The 24,270-nt window shown below is 39.8% G+C and overlaps 1 protein-coding gene across 38 annotated transcripts in view; it reads left to right on the top strand.

The window, feature by feature from the left end:
• The window catches only part of DST (dystonin), a 307,340-nt gene that overhangs the window by 108,165 nt on the left and 174,905 nt on the right, over positions 1-24,270 (top strand). For 21 of the 38 annotated variants that reach the window (XM_065056139.1, XM_065056174.1, XM_065056141.1 and 18 more), the window contains 4 exons: positions 8,262-8,351; positions 8,881-8,979; positions 10,923-11,000; positions 13,516-13,608. In XM_065056139.1, the coding sequence (XP_064912211.1) occupies positions 8,262-8,351; positions 8,881-8,979; positions 10,923-11,000; positions 13,516-13,608 (360 nt within the window). Of the gene's footprint in view, positions 1-8,261; positions 8,352-8,880; positions 8,980-10,922; positions 11,001-13,515; positions 13,609-23,031; positions 23,995-24,270 lie in introns of those variants that run through there. The other 17 variants (XM_065056154.1, XM_065056156.1, XM_065056145.1 and 14 more) reach the window with 3 other exon arrangements.

The following is a 24,270-nucleotide window of genomic DNA, read 5'->3' as shown; positions in this document are numbered from 1 at the left end:
GCATTGTATTCTTCATTAATCTCTATTATGCCTTTGTATGTAAAATATTTTAAAGAGAGGACAGGATAAATGTCACAAATAAGACTTTAAGCAGGTTGTGAATCATACTTTGGTTATCATCCATAATATATGCTAAGGCATTATCTCCCAACAGCTAGAAAATATGATAGAGATGTAGAGAGGGTTTTATAATGTGGGGGTTTTTGTGTGTGTCTTTTTGAGATTTAGAAATATTTAGTGTTACATATAAAAGCATTTGAACAAAAAGCACTGCATTGAGGAAGAATCATAAAAGGTTACTGAGGTGCAGAACAGGGGAGAGAGATGGACATGCTGTGCATTAAAATTGCAACTCGTGCAAAAAGTGTTAATGGGCAGGGAGCATGTGTGGAGTCGCATGGAACCTCACATGGCATATGCCACATATAGCATCTGTCCTCTGTGCTCACTGAGGGCTTCTAGAATGAGGGCTACTTTGGTGAAATAGGTGATAAAGCTGGCTGGATATTTCTGTAACTGAAATGAATATTTTAGGACTTTAAATTGTAGCAGTAATGTCCATTTTATGTTAGTAGATACCCATTTCTGCTGAGCTTGTGAATCTGTGCAGCATGGGCTCCACTTAAATGGGCTGGTTGATCCTGATATATAAAGTTGCAAGCAGCCGACCATGACTGTGCAAGTGTTAAAAACAGTGAGGGTGGTGCTGTGATAGTGATAGTGAATAAGCAGAATAGGATACATAGGGGTATTGTGAGTGGCTGGACCAGTGTTGGTTGAACACAACCTTTCAGCCCATTACTTCAAAACAAATTGATACATGTGAGCTGGGATGGAGACAAAATTTATTTTTTTCTGTAGGAGGTGGAGAAGACAGATTTTTGCATATAAGACATTTATTTCAACTTGTTTTGTACGGTAAGGGTGTTACAGCCCCTGAAATCCAGAAGAGGACTCAGGGATATGCATGTTTATGTGCTACTGTTTTATAGCGATGTAATATTATGCACCTGTTTGCATATTTGCTGATTGGGGATTAGGAGACTGTAGTAATGCATTTCATGAAATCAGGCATAGGAATATAACGAGATAAGTGTAAGGACAAGATTTAGCAATGACCTGAATATTATTTTCTTCTAATTGAGCAACAGTATATTTCCCTTATAGACATACAAGTATCTTTTTTTTTTTTTTTTAATGAAGTTAATTTATTAAGAGTTATCCAGAGACATATGAAGCAATCAAAGGCTGGTGGCAAATGCAAAATGGAATAAGCAAAAGCAATCAGACAATTGAGTTGTCTGGGAGAGACGTGAAGTTTAATTAAAAAAAAATACATATACAAGCTTGGGTACAAGGACAGGGCTTTAGAGGACTGGAACAGATGAAGTATGTTCAAATCACAAAGTTCTCATGCTAACAGAGTGTAGAGCATTGACCAGATGAGAAACTGAAGGATGAACCCAAGGATGCAGCCAAGGGTGAATCTCCTGTTATGAAATATCTGTTATAAAGACAGATCGGGGTGTTGAACTCACTTTGTATGGGAGACTTGTTTAAAGGTGACTCACTAAAAGTATTTTAAATGGTAAAGGGACTTTACAAAATGGAGCAGCATTAGCTGTGCACTCTAGTTGGGAAAATTAATATCCAAAGTCAAACAGCTAGAAAATTACTCCTGAGTATGAAACTAAGAATGATTTGTGTTCAGTGAACTGCAAGAAATGTTTGCTGCAGAGTGGATTGTCAGACTGGCCAGCAAAGGAGTGACAGTGAGTTTCAGACCACTTGACCTAAACCTGGATTCAGCAGACTTCACTCGCAAGTGAATAGGTGCGTGGGAGACACCAGGCACAAGTTTTCCCCCTTGTGCAACCTCGCTGCCATCCCTGGCTGCACCCCGTGCTGTTGGGCCATGGGGAACAGGTTGGGGTCTGCCGGGCTGGAGTTGGGGAACAGCACTATTGACAGCCCAGCGCTCGTGTGCCTGCGCCCGTTCCTGGGGAGAGCGGTGCCCACAGGTCACTGCTGCAGGCTTAGCCAGCGATTACATTCTGCCAGAACTCCTGTGCTTGTTCATAAGATTCAGTACAAAACTAAGATCATGACCAGGGGGTGTATTTGCAGTTTGTGTTTTCCCCAGAAATAGATTTTGGTTTTAAAGTAAGGAGATTAAAGAACATGAAAGGCTTAGGGGGAGGATGTCATTCTGTGTGTCACTGCTTTGGCTCCCTGCTCTCCCGACGTGACATCAGGTTGTCCACGGAGCACGGCTCAGCACCTGGCTGCACTGAGCAGCCCCTTGGGGTGGAAATGGCCTGAGGTGGAGTGGCCCTGCAGCATATCAAGCAACACCCATGTGCGTTACATGGGTGAATCTAAAAAGTCTGCAGAGCAAAATAAGAGGTCTTGAAGGTGTTTGAAGAGGCAGCCTTGCTTGGCAGATCAGTCACATGAGAATATTTTGACAAATCTGATGATTTGGCAATTACGTGTTGCATGGATCTTGTTACAACCTGTTCACAATTTTAGAGTGTTTCTCATAAATCATGCTGCATGTATTGGCATAGTTAACCTTTATTTTTGTACGTAAATACAACTTTATGTATGAGAGAGGTTTTTTGTTCTCTACCCATGGCATAGGTTTATTTGCTGTCATGCAGTTAGAACTGCTGCTATGATTCCTTAATTTTCAGAGGTGAAAGGACAAAAACATACACATTTTCAAGATGTACAGAAAACTGTTTCCTCATCTTTTAATAGAATTTGTCCTTTAAAAACAAGCTTAAGTATAGTTTTAGGAAGCTGAAACATGAGGGAAACTCATCAGGATGTCAGGATCTCATGCAGTGGCCGCAGCAGTTTTGCAGAGGTCTGAATGCTGATGGCGTTTTGTATGGAACAGTGTAATTATAGGAGCTCTTAACTATCTGTGTCTATTATCTCAGAGAAAAGCCTTTTACTGTAGCTGAAGTGAATGGGAGTCTTAGGGGATCTTTTTTCCATGGGCACCGAATCAGATTCTTAAAGAAGAAATTTTAAGTTCATTGTGAAACTTGTGGTGGCCTTGTGCCAGCTGTCATTTGGACTTATCGGTGACCTCAGTGGTAATTAAGGCCTGACCCTTTTTTCCCAAACACACCCCTTACAGTTCTAACTTTTGAGCCGTATCCCATTTTCCTTCGGAAAAGTGGTAGTGCTTTATGTCTGTGCCGGGCATTTAATTAACTTCGCTTCCAGAAGCAAAGAGAGTCGTACTTGAAAAGACTTTCCCAGGCTATGTGGTCTGAAAAGCCTCTGTAGGATCCATAGTATTATAATACTTGATAATGACTGGGGATGACAATGATTTTATAAAGTCTTGTCAGCTGAACATCGCTTTTTCAAAACAAACATGATTCAGATTTGACTCTAATCTTGCCTTTTCTGGAAAATGTAAGAAAATATCTAATTCAGTGTGTTCTTGTAGTGATCAGTTCAACTTAGTTATAATACAGATCAGGAGACTCCACATGTTTTAAGAAAGATACTTGATTACAATAGTCTGCTTTCCTCACCCTGTAAAAATGGAGAATTTTGCAAGCGTGCAAGCACAGAACTCTGCCTTGTTTCCAAGCCTGGCAGCCGGCCGGGGCTGCAGCGGCTGCCTCCCTCCCATCCTTGGGGGAATTCCTGGTGGCCCCCGGGGCCTGAGATTTACTTGCAGTTACTCCTGCCTGATCTGGTTATGAGCTCTCTTTTGCCTCAGCTCTAGATCCTGTAGCACATTAATGTTTGCTTCCGCTCCTTCCTACACTATTTCAGTCAACAACATAGTCCCTTACATTTTAGGTGCTGGTGTGGAACATGTTGTACCGTAACATGAATGTGAGGTTTCCCAGTGCGTATGCTGGGTGTGCACCCACTGTTTGCACAGAAAGGGCAACAACCCTATTTTCCTGCCAGATTTACTTCTGAATAAGAAAAAAGGGGTGTTTCTTCTGTGTTTTCATGAAGGTATGGCGGTGTTAGCTTGACCTTCCTACTGTATTCCAGCCTGTGCATCTTCTGTCCTTCCCCTTTTACCTATACCAAGCATAAGCAGCTTATGGTTTTATTGTGTAAGACTATAGATTTTGTTCCAGTATCAGCGTAACACAACTAATAACATCAAGAAAAATTGTAAGAAACAGGCTTGCTGTGGAAGATGGCTTGTTCATGGCAAAACCAGAGACCTCTATGTGCAGTTTCAGTTCCCTGAGTATGGACATCCAGGGCTGTTGGAGATGTGTTAAGGGTCCTGAGGACTGTGGGAGACTGGCTGGCAGGACTTAAGCAAACCATAGTCCTTCTGGAGAAGCAGGTGAAGGCTAAGTGGCAATACCCCCTAAACATAACCGTAACCCAGGGCTTTAGGTGTGTGTCTGGGCAGCTGAATCGTGGCTCTGTTCTGTGTCGATGGAAATGAGAACCAGGCAGAGTGAAGGCGGTGGTGAACAGCTTTGCTGCAATGCCAGCCACAGAAGAGGAAGCCAGGCCTGGTGAGCCAGGGTCTTTAATTGCAGAAGCAGAATGGTACGTGAGGGTGGAATCGATAGCAACTTGATTGTAAGGACAACCAGATGTGTCAGCTGAATGGTATCATAAAGCTATGCAAGTTATCTGGAGTATTAGGCTGCTGGCTTTTGGAGGTGGCAGCCAGCTTCACAGTCTTCATTTGTCAAGTGCCTAACATGCTGCCATCCGGGGGCAAGACTGCAGCTCTGTGACTGCTGCGGTTTTAAAAGCTGTTTGTTACTGGTGGTAGTGTAGGTTCTCCCCAAGGTACTTGACTGCAAAGCTTAAGCTTACTGGGAGGGTATGATACAAAAATATCTCATGCTTCTATTAAGGGGGATGGAGCTTTACTTGCCACAAATATCATAGTATACGTGCCAGAAGATGAAGATAAGAAGAGGAGTCACCTCTGAAACAGTGCCTTAAATTCTCCTGATCTCCTTTTGACTGATTTTTGCTGCTCTTGTTTAAGTTTCGTTAGATGTTCCTCAGCACCTCCCACATTTTTCTTAAAGAATCTCTTCTCATGCCCAAATTTTTAAAGCTGCCATGCTCAAGAGTGTATATTGCAAAAAGTTGCCTGAGGCAGCATATAGGCTGCTTTGCACATGAACTTTGTGAAATGTAAGACTGACAATTCAGTTATTTTATGGAAAAGCCACAAGAACTCCTAATGAGATGACATGGGCAGGTCCCACAGATCCATCCAGGAATCCCATCTGCATCTAGTACTTGTGGCACTACATGCTCTGAAGGAGACTGCATATGATGGCAAAACAGTGGTGAAATAGTAATATGTTTTGCTTGTGCATTTAGAGATCTAAGAGTTCATTATATACGTTGAGAGATGAGACCTCCCCAAGAGACAGCCGAGATGATTCTGCAAGCTTATCTTAAGTGGCAGCGCGGGATCTCCATCCACCACAAGGTGCTCCTTTGAAATGAAGTGATTTGCTGCTTTGAGTGAACATGCTTGCTGAATGTTAGTTGCTCAAATACATCTTTTTAGGTGCACATCCGTTGCTCAGGATATTGGCATTTCCTTATTATGTTGTCCTGTACCAGCATACCAACACAGTATGTCCTAAGTAATTAATCCTCTCAGTAATTGTCAGCCAATGGCAGAACTAAGACAGATGTCTGAGGTGTACTGCTGGTTTTCCTGTTTTGACAGCCCTGTGGCACTTTCCTCATACACAGTATGAGTTCATCTCTGAAGCATCTGTGATTTCTAGAAAGATAAGTGGGGCAAGATGGTTGTCTCTGTAATACTTTGGAAACCTCAGAGTATAAGAAACAAACAGAAGGTCAACAAATGTGTGTTGTGAGAGACAGACCAGCGGGATAACAAAATCGTCTAATGGAAAATAAGAGCAGACAGATAAGAAATGGTAGTGTTTCTCATCCCACAATTCAGATACCTGCATGTTGGGCAACTGCCATGATTTCTGTGTTGAGAAGAGTGTGGGAATTGATGCGGTGCTGCCCAGGTAGCTCTTCAGCTGTGCCAGTGAGTGTCTGTTAGAGGCACATCTCTCTGTCCTTAGCCTGATGTTCTCCCATGACTCTGGCCACCAGCCTGCACTGTGGATCTGCTCTGCCTCAGGATTCTGCTCTCCTGGGGGCAGTGGAGAGTGGCCTGTCTCAGCTGGAGCGGGGGGAGCCCTCCCACAGACTTACATTGTAAAGAAAAATTGCCTGCTTTTCTTAGAAAGAGTTTGGCACTCAGTTCGGCATAGTTCTTTGAATAGAAAAATGAAAAGTCACAGTTGTTTTGGCTTAAAAAATAAAGACCCTTGTACTTTTCATCTTTTAAGCATTTAGCATAATCAAGTCTTTTATCCAGGATTTTAATTATATCTATGTGGCTTCCCCTTTCTTTTCACCACAGATCTAGTAAAAGAACATCTGCTCTGTTTCTTTGTTCAGCCTCATGGTATTTCAATACTACCAGAGAATTTTTCTCTTGGAAATGTTCTAAAATGAATTGCTTACGGGATTATTTTTAAATCACACCTAAATGTTTTTTGTTTTTTTTTTTTTTTTTTTTTGTATGTGTGTGAGTGTGTAAAGCTATGTATATGTATGAGTACTAGTATGTAACTCAGCTGCTTATGTAGAGTCTGCATAAACGTTTTGGAAAATATTATCAGTTGTAATTACTTATGGAACAATCTTCTAGGTGATTTGTTCTGGCTAGTATTCTGCATGAGCATAAATATGCTCTGCCATTATTCTCAGTTAAGATGATGGTCTTTGTGAAAACAGATCACAAGGTGAGGTCATGCTGAAAAGTTGAAGTACGAAAACCTGAACTAAAAAGTATTTATGAAGCTAATCACCAGAGTGGCAGAATGGAGGCAGTTATTTATTCAACTGGATTGATCTAGAAATACCCCTAAAAGTCAGAGAAACAGAGCTGTTATATGAAGTTGAAGATCTGGGTCGATTCCTTCTGTCCTCATCATACACAGAGAAATGTTGGCCGTCAGAGGAGTGTCCCATAGATCTCATATTGGGAGTACCATTTGTCTCTAGTAGAGGTGATAACTTTAGAAGAAAATCCTGATGTTGTATTTTATCCTCTGCAAGCTTAGGAAGTTTCTGATCTGACACCTCAATAGGAATGCCACGGAACTGATGTGAAGTTGGAACTGGAAAGCCCTTTGCCCTGGCTGGCAATATCAAAAATATCTGCTTCTGATAAATGAGACCCTTTGTTTCATCTTTAAAGAGTAGCTGGCTGAAATGGTTAAAGAAATTTCAAATAAGTTATATTTAAGCTAATGCTAAGAAACAAGAGATTGTCTTGTGGACAGACATCTCCCAGCTTTACTGTGCCTGTCAGAAAAGTTAGGCTTTCGGTTGTCTGTCTTCTTGTATCTGCTCCCTCTCTCATGGGTGGCCTCATGGGCTCTGCTGGTTATCAGTGCTTCTCAACCCACATTGGTTGAATGTGTTCAGCTGGCAAAGGCTGACACCTATTAGGGGCACCACAGGAGGGGAGGGATGGCTGGGTTGGTGATTGCTGGTTGTGCGGTGCTGCTGAGCTGTAGGCAAATTGAGCTCTGCCACCTACACGGCTGGTGGAAAGGGCTGTGCACATCCTCGGCCTCACTAGATCAACCTAACGTCATATTTCTTTGGTATAGTGTATGAATTGGACTTGTGAGCCATTGGGAAAACTCACTAAGTTCTGTGAAACCCGACATAACTAAAACATGCTGTTAATTGGTGGATGGTATGCTTAGATTAGTGGTAAGTTTAAGGCCAGAAAGTGCTTTAAGTTTTGACCTGGTTCCAGTGAACATGCATGCTGAGGATAATATATACTTCATGTGTATTTTTTTACAATTCATTGGATCTAGCTAGTGTTGTCTGTTAGCAGCCATTATTGAGGTCAAAATAGATGGGTAATGTTTAAATTGTCAGATACAGATCTTTTTTCATTGCTACATGCATTCATTACCTATAACTTTGTATTACTTTTCATTTCCTTTTCATTAAAATGAAAGAAAATGTGATGGAACTGTGCAAGTGCAGACATAGATGTGAATTTTGCCTGTTACAATTAATTTGTGTTTGTAAATTTGTTATGAAAGCGAATAAATTTGAAAAGCCAGGCTGAGGTTTATCTGTGTACTAAAATATGTCTGTTAATATGAGTGTGAATTCTCAGGTATAACTGGGCATCTTATATGTGATTTTTGTCTTTATCTCTGTAGGTTCGAAAGCATGTGAATGACCTGTATGAAGACCTAAGAGATGGACATAACTTGATCTCACTTTTAGAAGTCCTTTCTGGAGACACCTTGGTAAGCTTTTACGTAGGAATACAGTGGTTCTAGTTTGTTATATATACATTTGCTCTGTTTGTTAGCTCTTTAGGTATTGACTGCTGGAGGTTTCTTTGATATTTTACAAAATCTGTGACTTGATACCAAAGACACAAGTTTTATTTCTGTTGGTAAAATATCCCACTCTGAATTTTGTGGGGGAGTACAATCTGTTCTCTTCATTTCTTGTGGTCAGTGAGACTTCCTTTCTTAATAGGCTAATGCGCTATTTTTTCTGTTCTTCCCTTTTCTTTACAATTTTTCTTTTAACAAGTACTGGATGCTTAAAGTCCCTTGGCATTCCGGGGAGTAACTTACAAATAGCAAGGATAAAATGTCCCTGAAATTGTCTAACACTCCTCAGGTGTCATTTCCTTTCTTTGTGAGCATTACTTCCCTTGCTTGGTATTTGTTCTCTTCATTATGTTCTTCTTTTCATGCTCTTCTTTTCATTTGTGGTCTGTCTTGTGTTTTTGCTGTCCTGTCTCCTGTCTGTTATATTCATTAGCCAAGAGAGCGAGATTTTTTGAAGACCTTACGGTTGGTGAGTTCTACAGACGCATGCGCAAATGAACAGCATGAGGATGTGGAGGATGAGGATAAGGGGGTAGGTGTCGACCCCCATAACTGTACTAACGTAGTGTTTGAAGTGTGGTGTCTGCTCATGTAAATTCTTAGTTTGGTGTGCTGCAGTAGTGTGCCATAGAAAGGTCAAAGAACTCTTGTTGGTAAACCAGGATACGTATGTTTGTGATAAACATATGATAAAGACAGATTTTTATTCAGCCTTTTTCTGAACAGCTGACACACAAATGTATTTGACATAATATTGGATAATATTTTGAAATGAGGCAATTCAGTTGTGCGGACCTAGTTGTTAGAGTTTATCAAATGTAATCGTTATTTTTATTGAAGCAGATAGTCAAAGTGACAGCTCCATGTAGTGGCTGCTACATATATGGGTTGTTTGCAGGGTTTATCTTTCTCGCAACAAATGCTGAATTATCATTTCACTGTGTTTTAACCATCCAGAAGGGAAATATCTACTTATAAAGTGTAACATGCTGAGTGCTTGTTAGTCCAAGTGAGCTGTTTCATGCCTTTGTAGACCTGGCATTATTGACCTTTGCTAAAGCAACTTGCTGTCATAGGGCCTGAGTGCCTTCTGGGCTCCCTGTGTGTTGCATTGCAGTTTTAAATTCAGTGGCATTTTTGGGCTTTTTTTTCCTGAGGCATAACATAACTCAAAATGATGCGTTGTAGCTGTACATTGAAAAAAATATTTCCCCTCTGAGATGCTATACCTAGTTTGGGATTTATTATACCCTCTTTCTTGTGGGAATCTGGGTTCCAGATCTGCAGTCCTTCAGTCCATCTGGGGAAGTGACTTGTTAGAGAGGGATGTGGGGCTTGATCCTGGGCTATCCGTATGAAATACAAGGAGCTAAATTAAAGGTTCTATAATGCAAATTAAAATTCTTTGTGTTTTAGTTTATGCTTCTTATTCAACTTCATTTTCCCATGTTTTCTTTTGGCAAGCGTCGGATACTCCACAGGGCAAAAAAAAGGCAGTTGAGGAAGGCTTGGGCTTGTATCTGTGTGTTTCACAGTGATTGACTGAGGAAATACTCATATGCAGGGGTGATCCCTAGCAATTATAGTCCCCTTCAGTTTATTGCTGTGAAAGTTTGTGAAAAATCTGAAATAAGAAGAATAGAAGGATTTGGATATGATGATGATGATATAAATTTAACTGCTTTCCCATGGCTGATCTGTGACAGCTAAGTAAAATACGCTTTTTCTGTGTGATTCTTCTTCTTGGTGGTTTTATGCTAACTGCATGCAGTTTTGCCATCTTTCCATTAACACACCACTCATGCTTATTTTACAGTTTCTTCTTGCTAGTTTTGACTTTGCTGTGAGAAGAGTGATTTGTTAGTTTTTTTTCACGCTTTGCAGTGTTCTATGCAAGTCAACAGTTTAAACTTACACTCTAGAGCTGTATATGTTGTATTTTTCTGTTAGGAGGAAGGTATTCTCTTCATTATATGCTTTAAATAAATATCTATCTATATCGTACTGAATTATGCAGTTTACCGTAAATAAACTACATTAAATCATGAAGTTGTATACAGAGGTAAGCTTTTCCATCACAGAGTTTACCAGAGCAACATAAAGGTCCATGACATTGCTTACATCTTGCTTTGCTTAATATGTTGTAAATCTTTAATAATAATATGTTACAGTATGTAGATTCATATAGGGACTTTTTTAGCCCTCTTGGCTTTAATAGTACTTCACAGGGGAACAACTACCAGCCTGCATGGATCAAAGTTGGAGTTGGAGACCACTGGTCTCTCTTTCCATCCACTGTGCTGAAAAACTTAAACCACATTTAAAAAAAATATATTATTAAAGCACACTTTTCCACCAAAGGTATTGGCTTAATTATAAATGTAGTGCCTCAGATGTTTTATGTGGCATCATTTAAATGAAACTGGTTTTTTGTCTGATGAGGAAAATCTAACAACTATTATTTTATAATTTTAGCCCCGAGAAAAAGGTCGGATGCGTTTTCACAGACTCCAGAACGTCCAAATTGCACTTGACTATTTGAAAAAACGCCAGGTATGGTGGAAAGTTTAATAAAAAAACTTGAAAATTTTGTTACCTGTGGCTAATAAAAAATAAGTGTCCTACTTGACTTGGTCTTTTATACATGTTGTATAATAGCTGCTGGTGTAGGCCTGGCTTGATCTGAGGCTTGAGATGGTTGAGAGATGTGGCAAAGGTAACTTTACATCACCCTTGTCTGAACAACAACATTACCACACTTCATGTGGTATATGATGTTAAAGAGGAGAAAATTATGGGTAAGATCTTCAGGAGCTGTTTACAGTAGATTTGACTATCTTTTATGCTGTCCAGACACTAGCTGGTATGAAATTTTCTTCACAATCTAATTTTTAGTGCAAAATGCAGATTCAGAGAAATTGGAACGTTGCGTGGGAGTTCCTTGGTTTGATGATGTTTGTTTGGGAAAACTTTCTGGAGCCTTGATCCTGATGAAAGCAAAGCTGGTGCCCTAGAAAGGCAGCAGAGTCACCTGGGCTGTGGAAGATTCAGGCTTAATTTCACCTTTAAGCCAAACACTTGAAATCCACACTGCTGGGTGGTTTTCCAGTGCTGCAATTTACTTTGCACTTTTAAATTTCTTTTAAACGCTTATAGGATTCCTGCTTTCTTCCTTTGCAAAATGTCAATATTAAAAAATGGCCAAAACATGGATGGAAGGAAAACCTACCTCCTTACTCATCCCATCCAAATGCCTTGATACTGGAAACCTGCTTTTCTGATCAGTCGATTTTTATTTATTTATTTACTTATTAACTTTAATTTGCTATTTGAAAGGTTTGAAAAAATATGAGATAGCAAACCATAGACAGGTACTTAATTTAGTTGTAAAAACATATGTCTTTTCATATTCTGAGTGAAATTGCAAACCATCTCTTGAGTCACTGAGTGTGTGTGCACTGAGAACTCAATCCTGCTTCGCTGAGTTCCAAGTGAACTTTTCCTGTTAACCTAAGTGAGCCACCGAACAAATATGCTGTGAAGTAAATGACTGGCTACTTGAAATGACAGTCGCAACAGCATTTTTATGCAGCGAGACCTCTTGACTTGTGCTGTACCATGCCTTGTTTATGCATGACAGACCACACATATTAAATGCAGGAGATGAAGGATCAGGTCATCCTCATTTTATGAATATGTGTGTGTCATTGGGACCCGCAGGTCTCCATCATGCAGCTGTCAACTGTGATCTGAGGATTTTTGTGCTCTCTTTAGCCTCGCAGTTCTGTGAAGATGTCTGTGCTCCACTGTACAGAATGCTTGTAGGGCAAGTTGCCAGTGGGATTTGCATTTGATGAAAGTTTCAGCCCCACATCAAGTGTTCCTAAACCATATTGAGGAGGAACTTGCTCAGGATGGCTGTACAATCTCCAAATACAATGCTTTGTTGTGACTGTAAGGCAGAAAGATCCTATATATTGATAAATTTGGAGCCCGACTTAGAGTAAAATACAAAGATATTTGACTATCTTGTAGAGTTTTGCCAAACAGAAACAGTTTTTATAAAGCAGTGGGAGTAAAACATTTGTGTTGTTTATGATTTCTTTTTTGAACTGTGGAATGCATTTTCTTCCAGAGACCGTGCTTTTGGTTCAGGGTGGTGGTTTGTGTTGTGTTGTTTTGTTTTGTTTTGTTTTGTTTTTTTTTTTGGTTACCTAATGGTTAAGATTATGTCTGCAGATCAAGAAAAGGACATGCCTTTGCTTGTTCGGTGTTGATAACAGGGTATATGTTGAAAAGCACGTGTATGTAACTTCACTAAGAAGCAAAAAAAAAAACCCTTTTAGCTGAATCATCCTTAATTGCTAGGCTATACAGACACGTAATACGTACAGAGAAATTAAATAATAATAGTAATGCAACAAAGAGAATTATTGAACTCACTATGGATGTGAGTTCATTGCCACAGCAAAAATCTCAGCCTTTGTTTTAATCCTGTTAACCATTTCATGTTTGTAGCATTGCCAATGAGTACAATGGAAGAAGCAATAGTAACTGCTGTGATCATTAAGCCATTGGTTATTTAAATGTGATACTAAACTCCTGGTTTTATCAAGCCAGGCTGTTGTATTATAGCAGGCCGGTTCTCCTGCTGCTGAATTGTTGCTTTGGTGCAGGAGAACGTGGTGGGGAAGAAAGGTGGTGAGAGCTTCCCAGGTCTCAGCATTGCCTGAGACTGATAACACCACAGTTCTAGTTCATTGCGTTCTTGTTGTCGTTTCCCGCTCTGAGACGGGCTGAGGGCAAGGGTATTTGGCACAGGGAGCGGATCTGCCGGTGTAGTGACAGCTGAGGCATCTTCTCAGCTCGGCGTGGGTGGGACAGGGTGATTCCTGGTGTGCTGCTTACAGCCAGAATGCAATTCCTTTCCACTCTTGAGAATTGAAAAAACTCAACAGAGTAGACTTGGGAAGTGAGTAATGCATCCTTTATAGTTGCGTCTGTGTAATGCAGCATGCATTTGTGACATGTGTTTAATTTTGTCTGTGTTTTCCTTTTGCCATGGCAGGTGAAACTGGTTAACATTAGAAATGATGACATAACAGATGGGAATCCCAAATTGACTTTGGGGTTGATATGGACCATAATTTTGCACTTTCAGGTAAGTCCAGTTTTGCCTGATGGTATATTTTGGTCAGATTCTTGCATACAGTTAAGACGAATGTGTCAGCCTAGAACTCCATAGAGGCTGTGCGAAAATATAGATTCTCTTTCTTCTCTAATGTGTATTTGAAGGTTTCCATGCTGTATTTTGTAAGGGGAAGTGAATCTGAAGGTAGTGTTTGTTTGCTCATTTCCTGTCTGGAGTGAGAGAAAAATAGCTTGGTTAATAGCTTGAACATGATTAAAGACAAAAGTTGGTGTTTTTCCTTCCAGTGCTTGGGCAAACCAGTCTTGTTTTATTGTGCAGACTTCTCTTGATGAGTATTAAAATACATTAAAAGGTCTAAAATATTTTTTTTAATTCTGAATCTGAGTTTCTCTGCTGATATGAGTATGTTAGTGAACACGGCTCAGCCTTTTTGGGCAGTCCCTCACACTTGGGCACTGGTGTTTGGCTCCAGCGCTGGTCAGGCAGGTCACACTAGGTGGCACTCTGGTTGTTGGACACTGGTGGGATTGTGTACAGTATAATGCAGCCTTACAGTGTGTGGTGTTAAATTGCTCCTCAAAATGAGGCTTTCACGATGGCCCTGACTGTAGATGATGTAATTCAGATGACAGATAATTCCCATTTAGTGACTGCAGCATTGTTAGTGATAAACTCCCTGTTGTGCAGGCATTTTAAATGATCAGAAAGTTACTTGATCATACAGAAGAAGCACGGTTCACTTCGGAGTATCGTGTAGTGATTCTATGACTGGAAAAAAAATTCTTAAAAAACCCTCAAAGCAAAACGGCTGCTAGGATCTGCTGTGCCTTTCTGCAAATCCTAATGAGGAGCAGAAGATATGAATAGAGCCAATGTGGCCATGGTCTAAACAGGGTGCACGGTTTAGGCCAGGCCAGTGCACAGGGTAACAGAGGAACCATTAACTGCTCACTACCAGTGAGCACCTGAAGCTCCCTCAGCCTGCCCTGTTGTGTGAGTCTTTGCTCCCATATGGTTATACAGAGAAAGAAGGCTGGGCTTAAACATTTAAGCATGACTCACAGTGATTGAGGTAGTGATTGAATGTTGCTGTTTTTTAAAAAATAAAGATTATTAAAAACTTACTAATAAAAGCTGTTAGTTGAAATTAACTTTTGACTTGATATGTTTTATCTTTCTGAACAAGTTTTTGCAGGATGAAATTGTTAGTTTTTCTCACTAGCTGAAGCACAGGACTTCTCACGCAATTTTGGGTACTTATAAGAAGTGATTAAAGTTAGCGTTACTAGTTACGGCTGTAAGACACTATGAGAAGGAAAAAGATTTATATAAAGTAATTCAGGTGAACTGGTGTGATAATGATTTTCCCCTGTAAGGTATCCAGCTCCATATGAAATGTGTAGAAGCATTTAAATTGTAGCTGAAACACACTTCCCTCTGTCCTGACCCCCAGTAACTACCAACTAAATCTATCAGTGCAAGTCAGATCTTGCACACCTGTCAGCTCTTATTTTTTTCTAAATAATACCTTAAAAAAAGGTGTTAAAATAATTTTAAGAATGAATAGTTTTTCTTGGAGTAAATATTAAGCCTCATTAATAAATATGAAATAACTGAAGAACAGGACTTTTTAAAAAATATTTTCTGTTACTTTCCTATTATTGGGTGCTGTACCTACGCTGAATGCAGAAGGGATTTGTAAGGTGATGTAAGAGACATCCTCTGAGCTAATCTGTACTACCCTGGCATTTAGCGGTGCCTCACTTCTTTTGAAGTATATGGCAATTTAATGTCATTGACAGCTTTTGATGGCTGATTTGCCTTCAGAATGTGTAAGGAGGTTCAAAAGAATGTGCATACTTACACCTCACATACTTTTTTTTGGCTTCATTTAGATTTTGAATGAGAGAAAAATCTGAACAGAAAAGTCTAATAGGAGAATCTTCACAAAGGGATGAAGCTTCATGGCAATGACTGTTTTTGCATAGAGTAATCCTATACATACTGGGAAAGCTATGGTGAGATTCAGTTTGAAGTTAAGACACCTAAATCCAGGTGCTTATGGGGAGCTGTGTTCATATGCATTAAGTATCTAAATTGTCCCTGTAATCTGCTAATCTGAGTGGCAGAGGCTTAGTCTACACGGCTAGTACAGCCTAGGGAGTGAGTCAGTAAATGAGCAACTAGAGGCTCACTCCATTTGACTGAATGTAAACATCTGTGGTGTTGGAGATTTATGAGATACCCACCTGAGTGTGAGAAACATGACATAGGTTTTATGGGGGACCCATCATCATCTGGGAAGAGACAGATCAGGCAGGATAAACTGCATCTGAAATGGTTGTAAACGAGTTTAGCAACAGGTCAGAGATGTGCAGGGCAAGTCAGTATGGTGGGTGAGGCTGCTGGAGCAATTCAAATCCCTTGCAGTAGGTACCTAGGGTACCTGCTGAGTGCTGTTGTGATCTGAGAGGACACATCATATCCAGTAGAATATGCAGTATCTTGGACAGTTTTAAGTGTCTCATGTGTTCTAGATGGCTGATCAACTGTCTTCGTATGTCTCTATTTGAGGGTATGAAACATAGCTGTTCAAGGTCCGTTGATTACACTAACTAGATCTCCAGGATTTTGGATTCAGTTTCCTAAAGACAGGTGGCATTTGAGGAACATCTGAGGTGTGCTAGAGTATCCAGAACATGTGTGTGGGGTTCTCTGATGAGACACCAGATCTATGAGAGACCCAAGCTCTTCTAGACCTGCAGCTGGGGGCTGGTTGGGATACAGCTGGGTATCTCAAAGAGCTCTAGAAGCTCACGTTTAGGAAACTTAAATCTTGCCACAACTGGATAAAATGGGCTCTTCAAGACATAGCCAGTATGTAACCATGTTTATGTAGACACCTGAACTGTGCCTTAAATTTTCCTAGCATTTGCAGAAGTAGTTTAACTTCTCAGTGAGTCTAAGGATTTATTTGCTGTGTGATGTTACTGCTGCTGCTCCATCATTTAAGTGTATTCTAATAACATTGCAGCCTGGGAGGTAGTCAAGATACCAGGGATTTTTTTTGGCTGTTGTTTGTGGCTGCTTGTTTCTCTGAGTCATGGCACTTATCTGGAGGATATTTCCTCAAAACAGAAAATCCTTCTGAGTACTGGAGTGAATTTAGGAATGATTTAGGGGAAAGACATGATGAACAAAAATAAAAGATGATACACATTTGAGGATTATGTTTCTCTTGCATCTGAATTATGTCTAGAGATGGTTATGGCTTTGTAACTTGGTACCCATAATTAGATAAATATAACGGAGTTATTCCACTTTTGCAGCTGCACAAGTCCAGGAATTGTACATTCTTCTGTGTCCCAAGTAATTACTTATAAGATATAGAAAAGATGGAATGGGAAATCCGGTGGTTTATTGAATTGAGTGTGTTAGAAAATAATTTGTCCTGTGTGTATTGAAAATCTCTGAGACATGTATGTTGTTATGATTTAGGTAAGTTTTCAATATTTCACATGCTTTTAATAATATGTGGCTTTTTAAAAATTAAGTTTCGTAATGCAATAACTATTGTAAGTTGTTTTCCTGACACCTGTAGAACATGCTCAAATTGCAGTATTTTGTATAATTATAGGCTGTATGTATAAATGTCCAAATTAATACTTGATTGGCCTCCCCATTCAACACCCAGTGTATTTTCACTGATGACACTGAAGATGAGCAACTGTGAATGAAAGCAGAAATTTGCCTCAGTAAATAACCACAATTTTAGTAAGATAATTTCTGTGAAAATTTGTCATAATTTATTTTCAAACCACTGCAAACATTCTTTAATCTATCAAATGTTAAATATTTGGAATAATTTGCAGTGGTTTGGGCAAAAAAAAAAGACAAAACTTGAAACTTCAAACTTTAAGGTATCCAAGAGCAGGGCTTTGTAAACTCAGACCTTAAAAAATTTCTGGAGCTTCTAAGTCATGATTCAATAGGCTGTTTCAGTTTCATCATCATTTTGCACCTCAGGAACTGCTGTGAAACACTTTTCCTTCCACCCTCCCTAGCTCCCCGCTGTCAGGCCTCTTTGTAGGATGCTGCTTTTCAAGGATTCAGTCGATATTGTTTTTGCTACAGGGCAGTCCAGCCGCTCTGGCCAGGTGGCTGCTTTCTCTCATGCCTCCTTGGGGCATGTGTAACCTCTTTGTCTTTCTCTCGTAAGCCAGCAAATACTCTTTGTTTGCTGCTTGACTCCCCATAAACCACCAAGCAAAATGCTTTCTTTATCAGTCCACCCTGGTGCAGTCTATAGACTGTTCACTTGGTCCAGCAGATCAGCCGTTCAACTTCTGCCTGTGTTGGGCAAAAAGCTAAGAAGGGTGCATTTGTTTGCAGATGACTTGGATGAGATAAAAAATGACTATACAGCTGTTTCTCAGGTTCCCGATACCCCTTACTGCAGTCAGGGGTTCAGAGCCTGCAGTGCAGGTAGTAATTTTGAAGTACTCTTGGGTTGCTCATGAAGGTTGTGGCCTTTGTACAGGGTGGTCAGAGGAGGAGACAGCTCAGCTGTGGTGGCCCATTCTAATACATGACATGCAGAAGGCAGAGGAATAATGGGATGTTGTGGGACCCATGCACCCTCCTCTGCTTCAGCTCTCTTCCGATAAATCTGTGATGGAGTCACTATGTGAGAGATGCTGCCTGCTCTCCTTCTCCCTTCACGAGGAGTGAAGTTTAATCTGCTTTAAAACAACTAGAACAGTTCAAGGTCTGATCTTCTCAAAGATCTGAAGATGGGGCTATGTGTCCAGTTGTCTAATCTCTGATGATAAGTGGTCATAGGGGAAGCTGTATTCCACCCGGGAGCTGCAATTCCCAGTCATTAGCCATTGCAGCAGACCTGTCATTCAGCGTACGATGGGTATACTCTTCCTGTGTTTTATTCCTCAACTGAGCTCCTAGTTATCTCTTCCCAAATTCTTCAGCAATAAAAATGAATGCTGACTCAGAAAATGAGCATGGAGTTATTGGAATTTCTGAGACTCATCTGAATCACAGCAAGGACAAAAGGCTTTTAAGGCTCGTTGCAGAGTCATATTTAGACTTCATATCTACAAGTAGCAGGATATCTGCAGCAGGGTAAGATGTACAAACAGTGAGCTCATCCATTTGATTCTTTTTCTCCTTAATCCCATAAAACCATCAACAAGGAACAATTTCCTCTTTCAGTAAGCTATCTCCCTGGGTATAAAACATCTCCTGTTCAGGGTCCTGACTTTCGGTACCTCAGTGGTACCTGAAAGCTGAACAGCTCTTTCAGATTTTGAGCAGTGGTTGCCAGGACAGCTCAAACAGCTCCAAATATAACCTTTGTTATGTTGTGTGCTGGCAAGCCGTTATTTTTTGCCATGTTCTCTTATCTTGTGCTGCATTACTTTTCACTTTCTCTTTGGCTTATGTTTATCTCTCTGTCATTCTGCATGTGATCTTCAGGCTGTGCTGGTGATCTGGTGTGCTGTTTTAGTACCATGAGATGATGTCCCATTTATGCAAAAGCCTCCATTGCTTTTGCTGTGCTGCATCAACAACAACAAGACGAGGAAGGGATCTTCAATCCAAAACTACCTGAAATGCATTCCTAGTAGGCTCTTGATCATCTTATTCTAGGACAAAAGATACCAGGTGTAGTTTGATTTGGCAAAGTGAAATAACCTTTCCTTTATGATGTTTGCTAACTATATGAAACCTATGATAATGCATCAATTAGCAGTGCACAAAGGGTGAATGGTCTCAGTATTTTGCAGAGTAACAAATAGATATTCAACAGTGTTGCCACTTTAATGTGCAATAGACCTATCTCTCGTTAAGAGCATAATGCATTTCACAGTTGTGCTTGACAAGTTACAGAAATCTATGGTTAAATGCAGACTCATACAGATCTGCATGAGTTATTTCATATCTCAATGTTAATCTTTTGTTTGCCATGTCTTAATGTTAACCTCTTGTTTGTGATTAAGCAGCCTCTAAGGCAGATCAAATTGCAGACAAGTGTTGGTCTAATCCTTTATTCATGTTATACTTCTTAAGGGTTTATGTGCCAGAAAAAGTCTTTTGCTAATCTCCCCTTAAAACTTTCCAGCATTGGTGAGTATAAATTTGTATCTTTGAGTCTTTTGTTAACAAAAACACACAAACCACAAACAAACAAACAAATCCATGATAGTATTTTAACAGCTGTGATGATCTGGATCTTTGGCTTTAGCCAGTCTGAGCTTTGATTTGAGTCTCTTCAGGTATGTGAGACAAAGCCGCTGGTGCAGTCGGGTCTTTGCTATGTTTTGGTGGTTCTTGTTGCCTTCAGGGTAGTCTCCTCTGGCGCTTTAGAATGCCATCATTCTTTGTGCTCAGAGACAGGGTTTAGAGGGAATTTGAACTGCCCTTTTCTGAATTTCCAGTTCAGTCCTGTTGTCTCTGTCTCTTTCCTTGCTGAGACCAAAGTTACAACTGTAATAGAATTTAAATTGGCTGAAAGTGGTTATTTTGCCTTTAGTTACTCACATTGTCATTTATCATCTTCCCTTAACATGGAATATGATTTTTGTATAGGTTTTTAATGCTAAAAAAATACAACTGACATAAATGCAATTTGTCAGTTCTTTTGTCCTTGATCTTTTAATTGGTTCAATAGCATAAGTAACTTGCAAAGTTAATCTGACCATAAAGTTACTTTTTGGTTAATGGAAAAACAAGGAAGGAGCACTAGAAAGAATTGTTAATCTAGAGGTGATAGCTATCTCAGGGAACAGCTGGTCAGTGTTGCTATGTTGCTTAAAAAGTATCAAAAATACATATTTCTTAGCTATTTCCAGGACAATAGAAAGGCACAAATACTACCCACAATCTGTAGAGACCTATTAGGAATGCATTTGTTCCTAGTGAATATTTAGAAATTAATAGCTGCAGATATAATCTGCATTTAACTAAATTGACCTGGAATATGCAGCAGTAAGCCAGGATTGTTGGGAGCTCTGAGCTTATAACCGGTGTTTCAGAACTGATTCTTGTATTTTTGCTACCGCAATTTTTAAATTCAACTTCAGAGGCACCTGATTTTCTGAAAAAGTGAATTACCTACTCTTAAGAAAAAAAAATAAGCTAGATTTAAGGTACGTATGAAATCAGAGGCTTTCTAAATTACCAATCACATTACAAGGCACGGATTGTCAGGTATAAAATAACAGTATGTGTTTCTTCTGACCTATCTTGAATTGGATTTTATTTGAAATTTTTATGACAGATTGACACCAATTCTAACAGGAGTTTTGAAATAACAGAGAATTCTTTAGGGATTGTTAAACATGTAAACAGTTTTTTAAAAAGTATATACTAAATCACACTCCGTTAGAACTCAGTCTAATGTAATTACTGTTTAGAAACCTCAGTGCCTGTGTGTCTTAACTAAAGTATGCCACTTGCACTGGAAAATAAAAAAGTGCAGTATTTTAAAGCAAATTCTTAACTCCCACGGAATTTGTGGATGAAGAACAACATCAGTAGTGTACTTGTCTCAGTCTATATTTACTTTAATACGTGTTTGATCAGAGAATTAATACTGCATGAGCTTGCAATTTTTCATTCAAATGTTGGGCAGTCTTGTCTTTGGCCTTTTACATAATTTCTACTTAGCAGGTACCCATAATAAGTCTGTTTTTATGAGTGCATAATGTAATATTTCATAATTATTATAATATTTCATACCATATGTTATTATTGCACATATTATTATTATTAAGCCAGAAGCTATACATGTATGTAATTAAATCAGTCTTGGTCTGTTGCACTGCAAAGCCCTGAATCTTCTGGTAAGAGAGGAGAAACAGAGGTGTATTTTCAAGTATAAAAGCCATTTGTTTGTACAAACACAGCAATGTCATTTCCAAAGACTTTTTTAAAAATGTGCTTTTCTGTTAATTAAGGGGGGGGACAAGTCAGGACCCAACTCAGTCCCATGTGGATATGTGTTTTAAATCAGTGAGTCCTCTGGGCCGTGACTGAAAGTCGCTTTTCTAAGCTGACTAGAATACAGCTTTGTACTGTGAGTAAAGGGAGCAAATGTCACAACCGCACCTGTATGTTAAGTGTACTGTAAATGCAAAGACAAACTGAGGCCATGAAAGAGTGTGTGGTCACGGCATAAGCATCGACTTTGGAAAGGAACATGTCGGTATTGTGGCTGTGTGCAGCTGCCTGTCTGTCACTGTACTCTATTCTGTAACAGCCTCCTAGCCCCTTAGTGTTATGCTATAAAATGTTGTTGGAAATTCTTTGTAGGTTGATCCTACTTCTTTGTTGTATTATTTATTCTAGATGAATCAGACATCAGTAAAATCTCATAGAATACTTCAGTGGAACTGGCCCCTGGGGATAAAGTCTCTGGGTTTCATTATTGCAATTCCTTTCCAAGGGAAACTCAATGGTAACGCTTGATAGTGCTTGGCACGTCACTGGCCTGTTCTTTCTCAGCATGAGGAACCATACACACCGACCCCAGCTGATGTGTGTTGGTTTTAGTAGGTTTTGCATATCAGTAACAAAAATGACACGGAAGATTGAAAATATATTTTCCAAACAAAGTATGCTGGTGATTAGACTTGCATTTGAATATAGTGTACATTTGTACCCAGTTTCAGGTGTGGTTAGATGCTTAGATGTTATTATTTAGAGCTACACAGAAATGCCTACGGAACAGGAGCATGGGAGGAGGATAAAGCTCCATTCTTAAAAAGTGTAACTTTGTGGACGGTTTCTAGACAGACTGGCTCTTGTGTTTTGTTTCACCTTTATCTGCCAAAAGGTTCAGATCTGTTCCAAAGTTCCAGCTCCCAGGACATGGCACCACTGCCCTGAGCAAGCTGTTATGCTTGTGTTATAGTAGCGAAACAGCAGGTTATTTATAGCTGACAAATCAGTGAAAAATCACATCAGCTGCTATGAAAACTCCACATACAAATAAAAATTTGACCCTCAACAAGCTGTCAGAGCGATCTCTGATCCTCCACTTTAATCTTCCCTTCTGTGGATCACTGGATACGTAATAAAAACATGAATTGCAAACCAAATCTGCTAGCTAAATCCCTGCTATTTGCTGCCCTGCTTACTTTTGGATTTGGAGTGTAGCTAACAGTTTCAAAGGTTGCTGCATATTTTTCTACTTTATCTTGCTCGAGTTACTAAATGAAATGGCAAGTTAAAATGCAGGCGAGGATTTTCTGTTACTCATAAGTGCTATGTCATCTCTGTGAAAGGCCATCAGCGTTACAGCCCAGCGCTGAAGCAATGATGTTTATTTAAGAGGATTGGTGGCCAGAAATAAGCCACAGTGTCTAATCAGACACAGGCCCTGCCTGGGCACCCTGCCACAACGTTTATTGCGTGTGCATTTCTCATAAGCAAAATGGCTACGTACTGAGGAGGGTGGACGTGAAGTCTGGAAGAAATTACAGTTCAAATGGCAGTTCTTAACTTTCTGAGGAGGATTTAAGTGTATGTAAATATACCGGGATGAATGGGACTGTGCGACTGTGAGTTACCGAAAGCCAAATGGGGAATGTCTGTGGATGTGTAAGGGCTGAAAAGGAAGAACAGTGTTTAGATCCCGCCAAAGCTCCGTTAAGTCCAGCTAAACATTCCCCTGGAAGAAGATATTTCAGAAGAAAAAGGAGAAAGAAGTCAACCGAGGAGGGACCAGATTCAGTACAGGTTAAAGAAAATGAAGAAAGAAGCCAGTATGAAGTGGGGATTTCAGAAAACACTGAGAAACATCCCAAGGGTGTGGAATTGGCTGATTCCTTCCTCCGGAGAGTGACAGTGGCTGGTAATGCTCTGCCTGTGAGTACAGACCTTTCAGCTGATCTTACTAAAGTAAAAGTTGTACTGGGTGAAACAAAGAGTGATTCTCTTTGTGAGGACAGTGTTCATGGTGATAATCAGAGGCTCTCCAAGTCTGATGAAACAGAGACATGGTTAAAGGAGCAAGGCAAGAGGAGTTCAGAGAAACACTGTACGTGGAAGAGGAAATGCTTGGAGGATGACAAAAGGAGAGAACTTGCATTCCTGAAGAAATCTAGTGGTCTTCGTTATGGAAAAGCAGCCAGCTTGGATTCTGCTATCCACATTTTAGGTAGACGATGTGATGAAACTGGGTTAAACATAACTTCTTGCAGAGTTGTTGAAGATGTCCCAGGAAGCAGTAAATCTGAAAAGCTGCACCACTTTCTTTCTGAAAGCAAGAGTGATCCACTGCTTGAACAAAACAGGTTTTATTCCTCTGATGCTGTGTTTTCCCAGTTGTCTAAAGAAAATATATTATTTAGCATTCCACCAAACAGGAACAAGGTAAATATTTTGGCATAGTGTATAATATTTGAAAGTAAAGTAAGAATAAATACTGGAACAGTATTTTTACTGTTACAAAAATATCTTTGCTGTATATAAGCCTTTTACCCCTGCTGTGATGCTACAGGTAGTCATAGGACAGGGCATATTGTTTCATGTTTTCCACAGGTTAAGTAATATCTCTGTTCTTTCAGAGTGTTGATGTATCCTTGTGCTGTTTTGCTGTCTGTAGTCTGATTTGTTTCCTAATTTAGGAAAAATATTTCCGTGTTAAAA

The sequence above is a fragment of the Columba livia genome, chromosome 3, assembly GCF_036013475.1.
Source record: "Columba livia isolate bColLiv1 breed racing homer chromosome 3, bColLiv1.pat.W.v2, whole genome shotgun sequence".
NCBI lineage: Eukaryota > Metazoa > Chordata > Aves > Columbiformes > Columbidae > Columba > Columba livia.
This window is presented reverse-complemented; position numbering and strand designations above follow the sequence as displayed.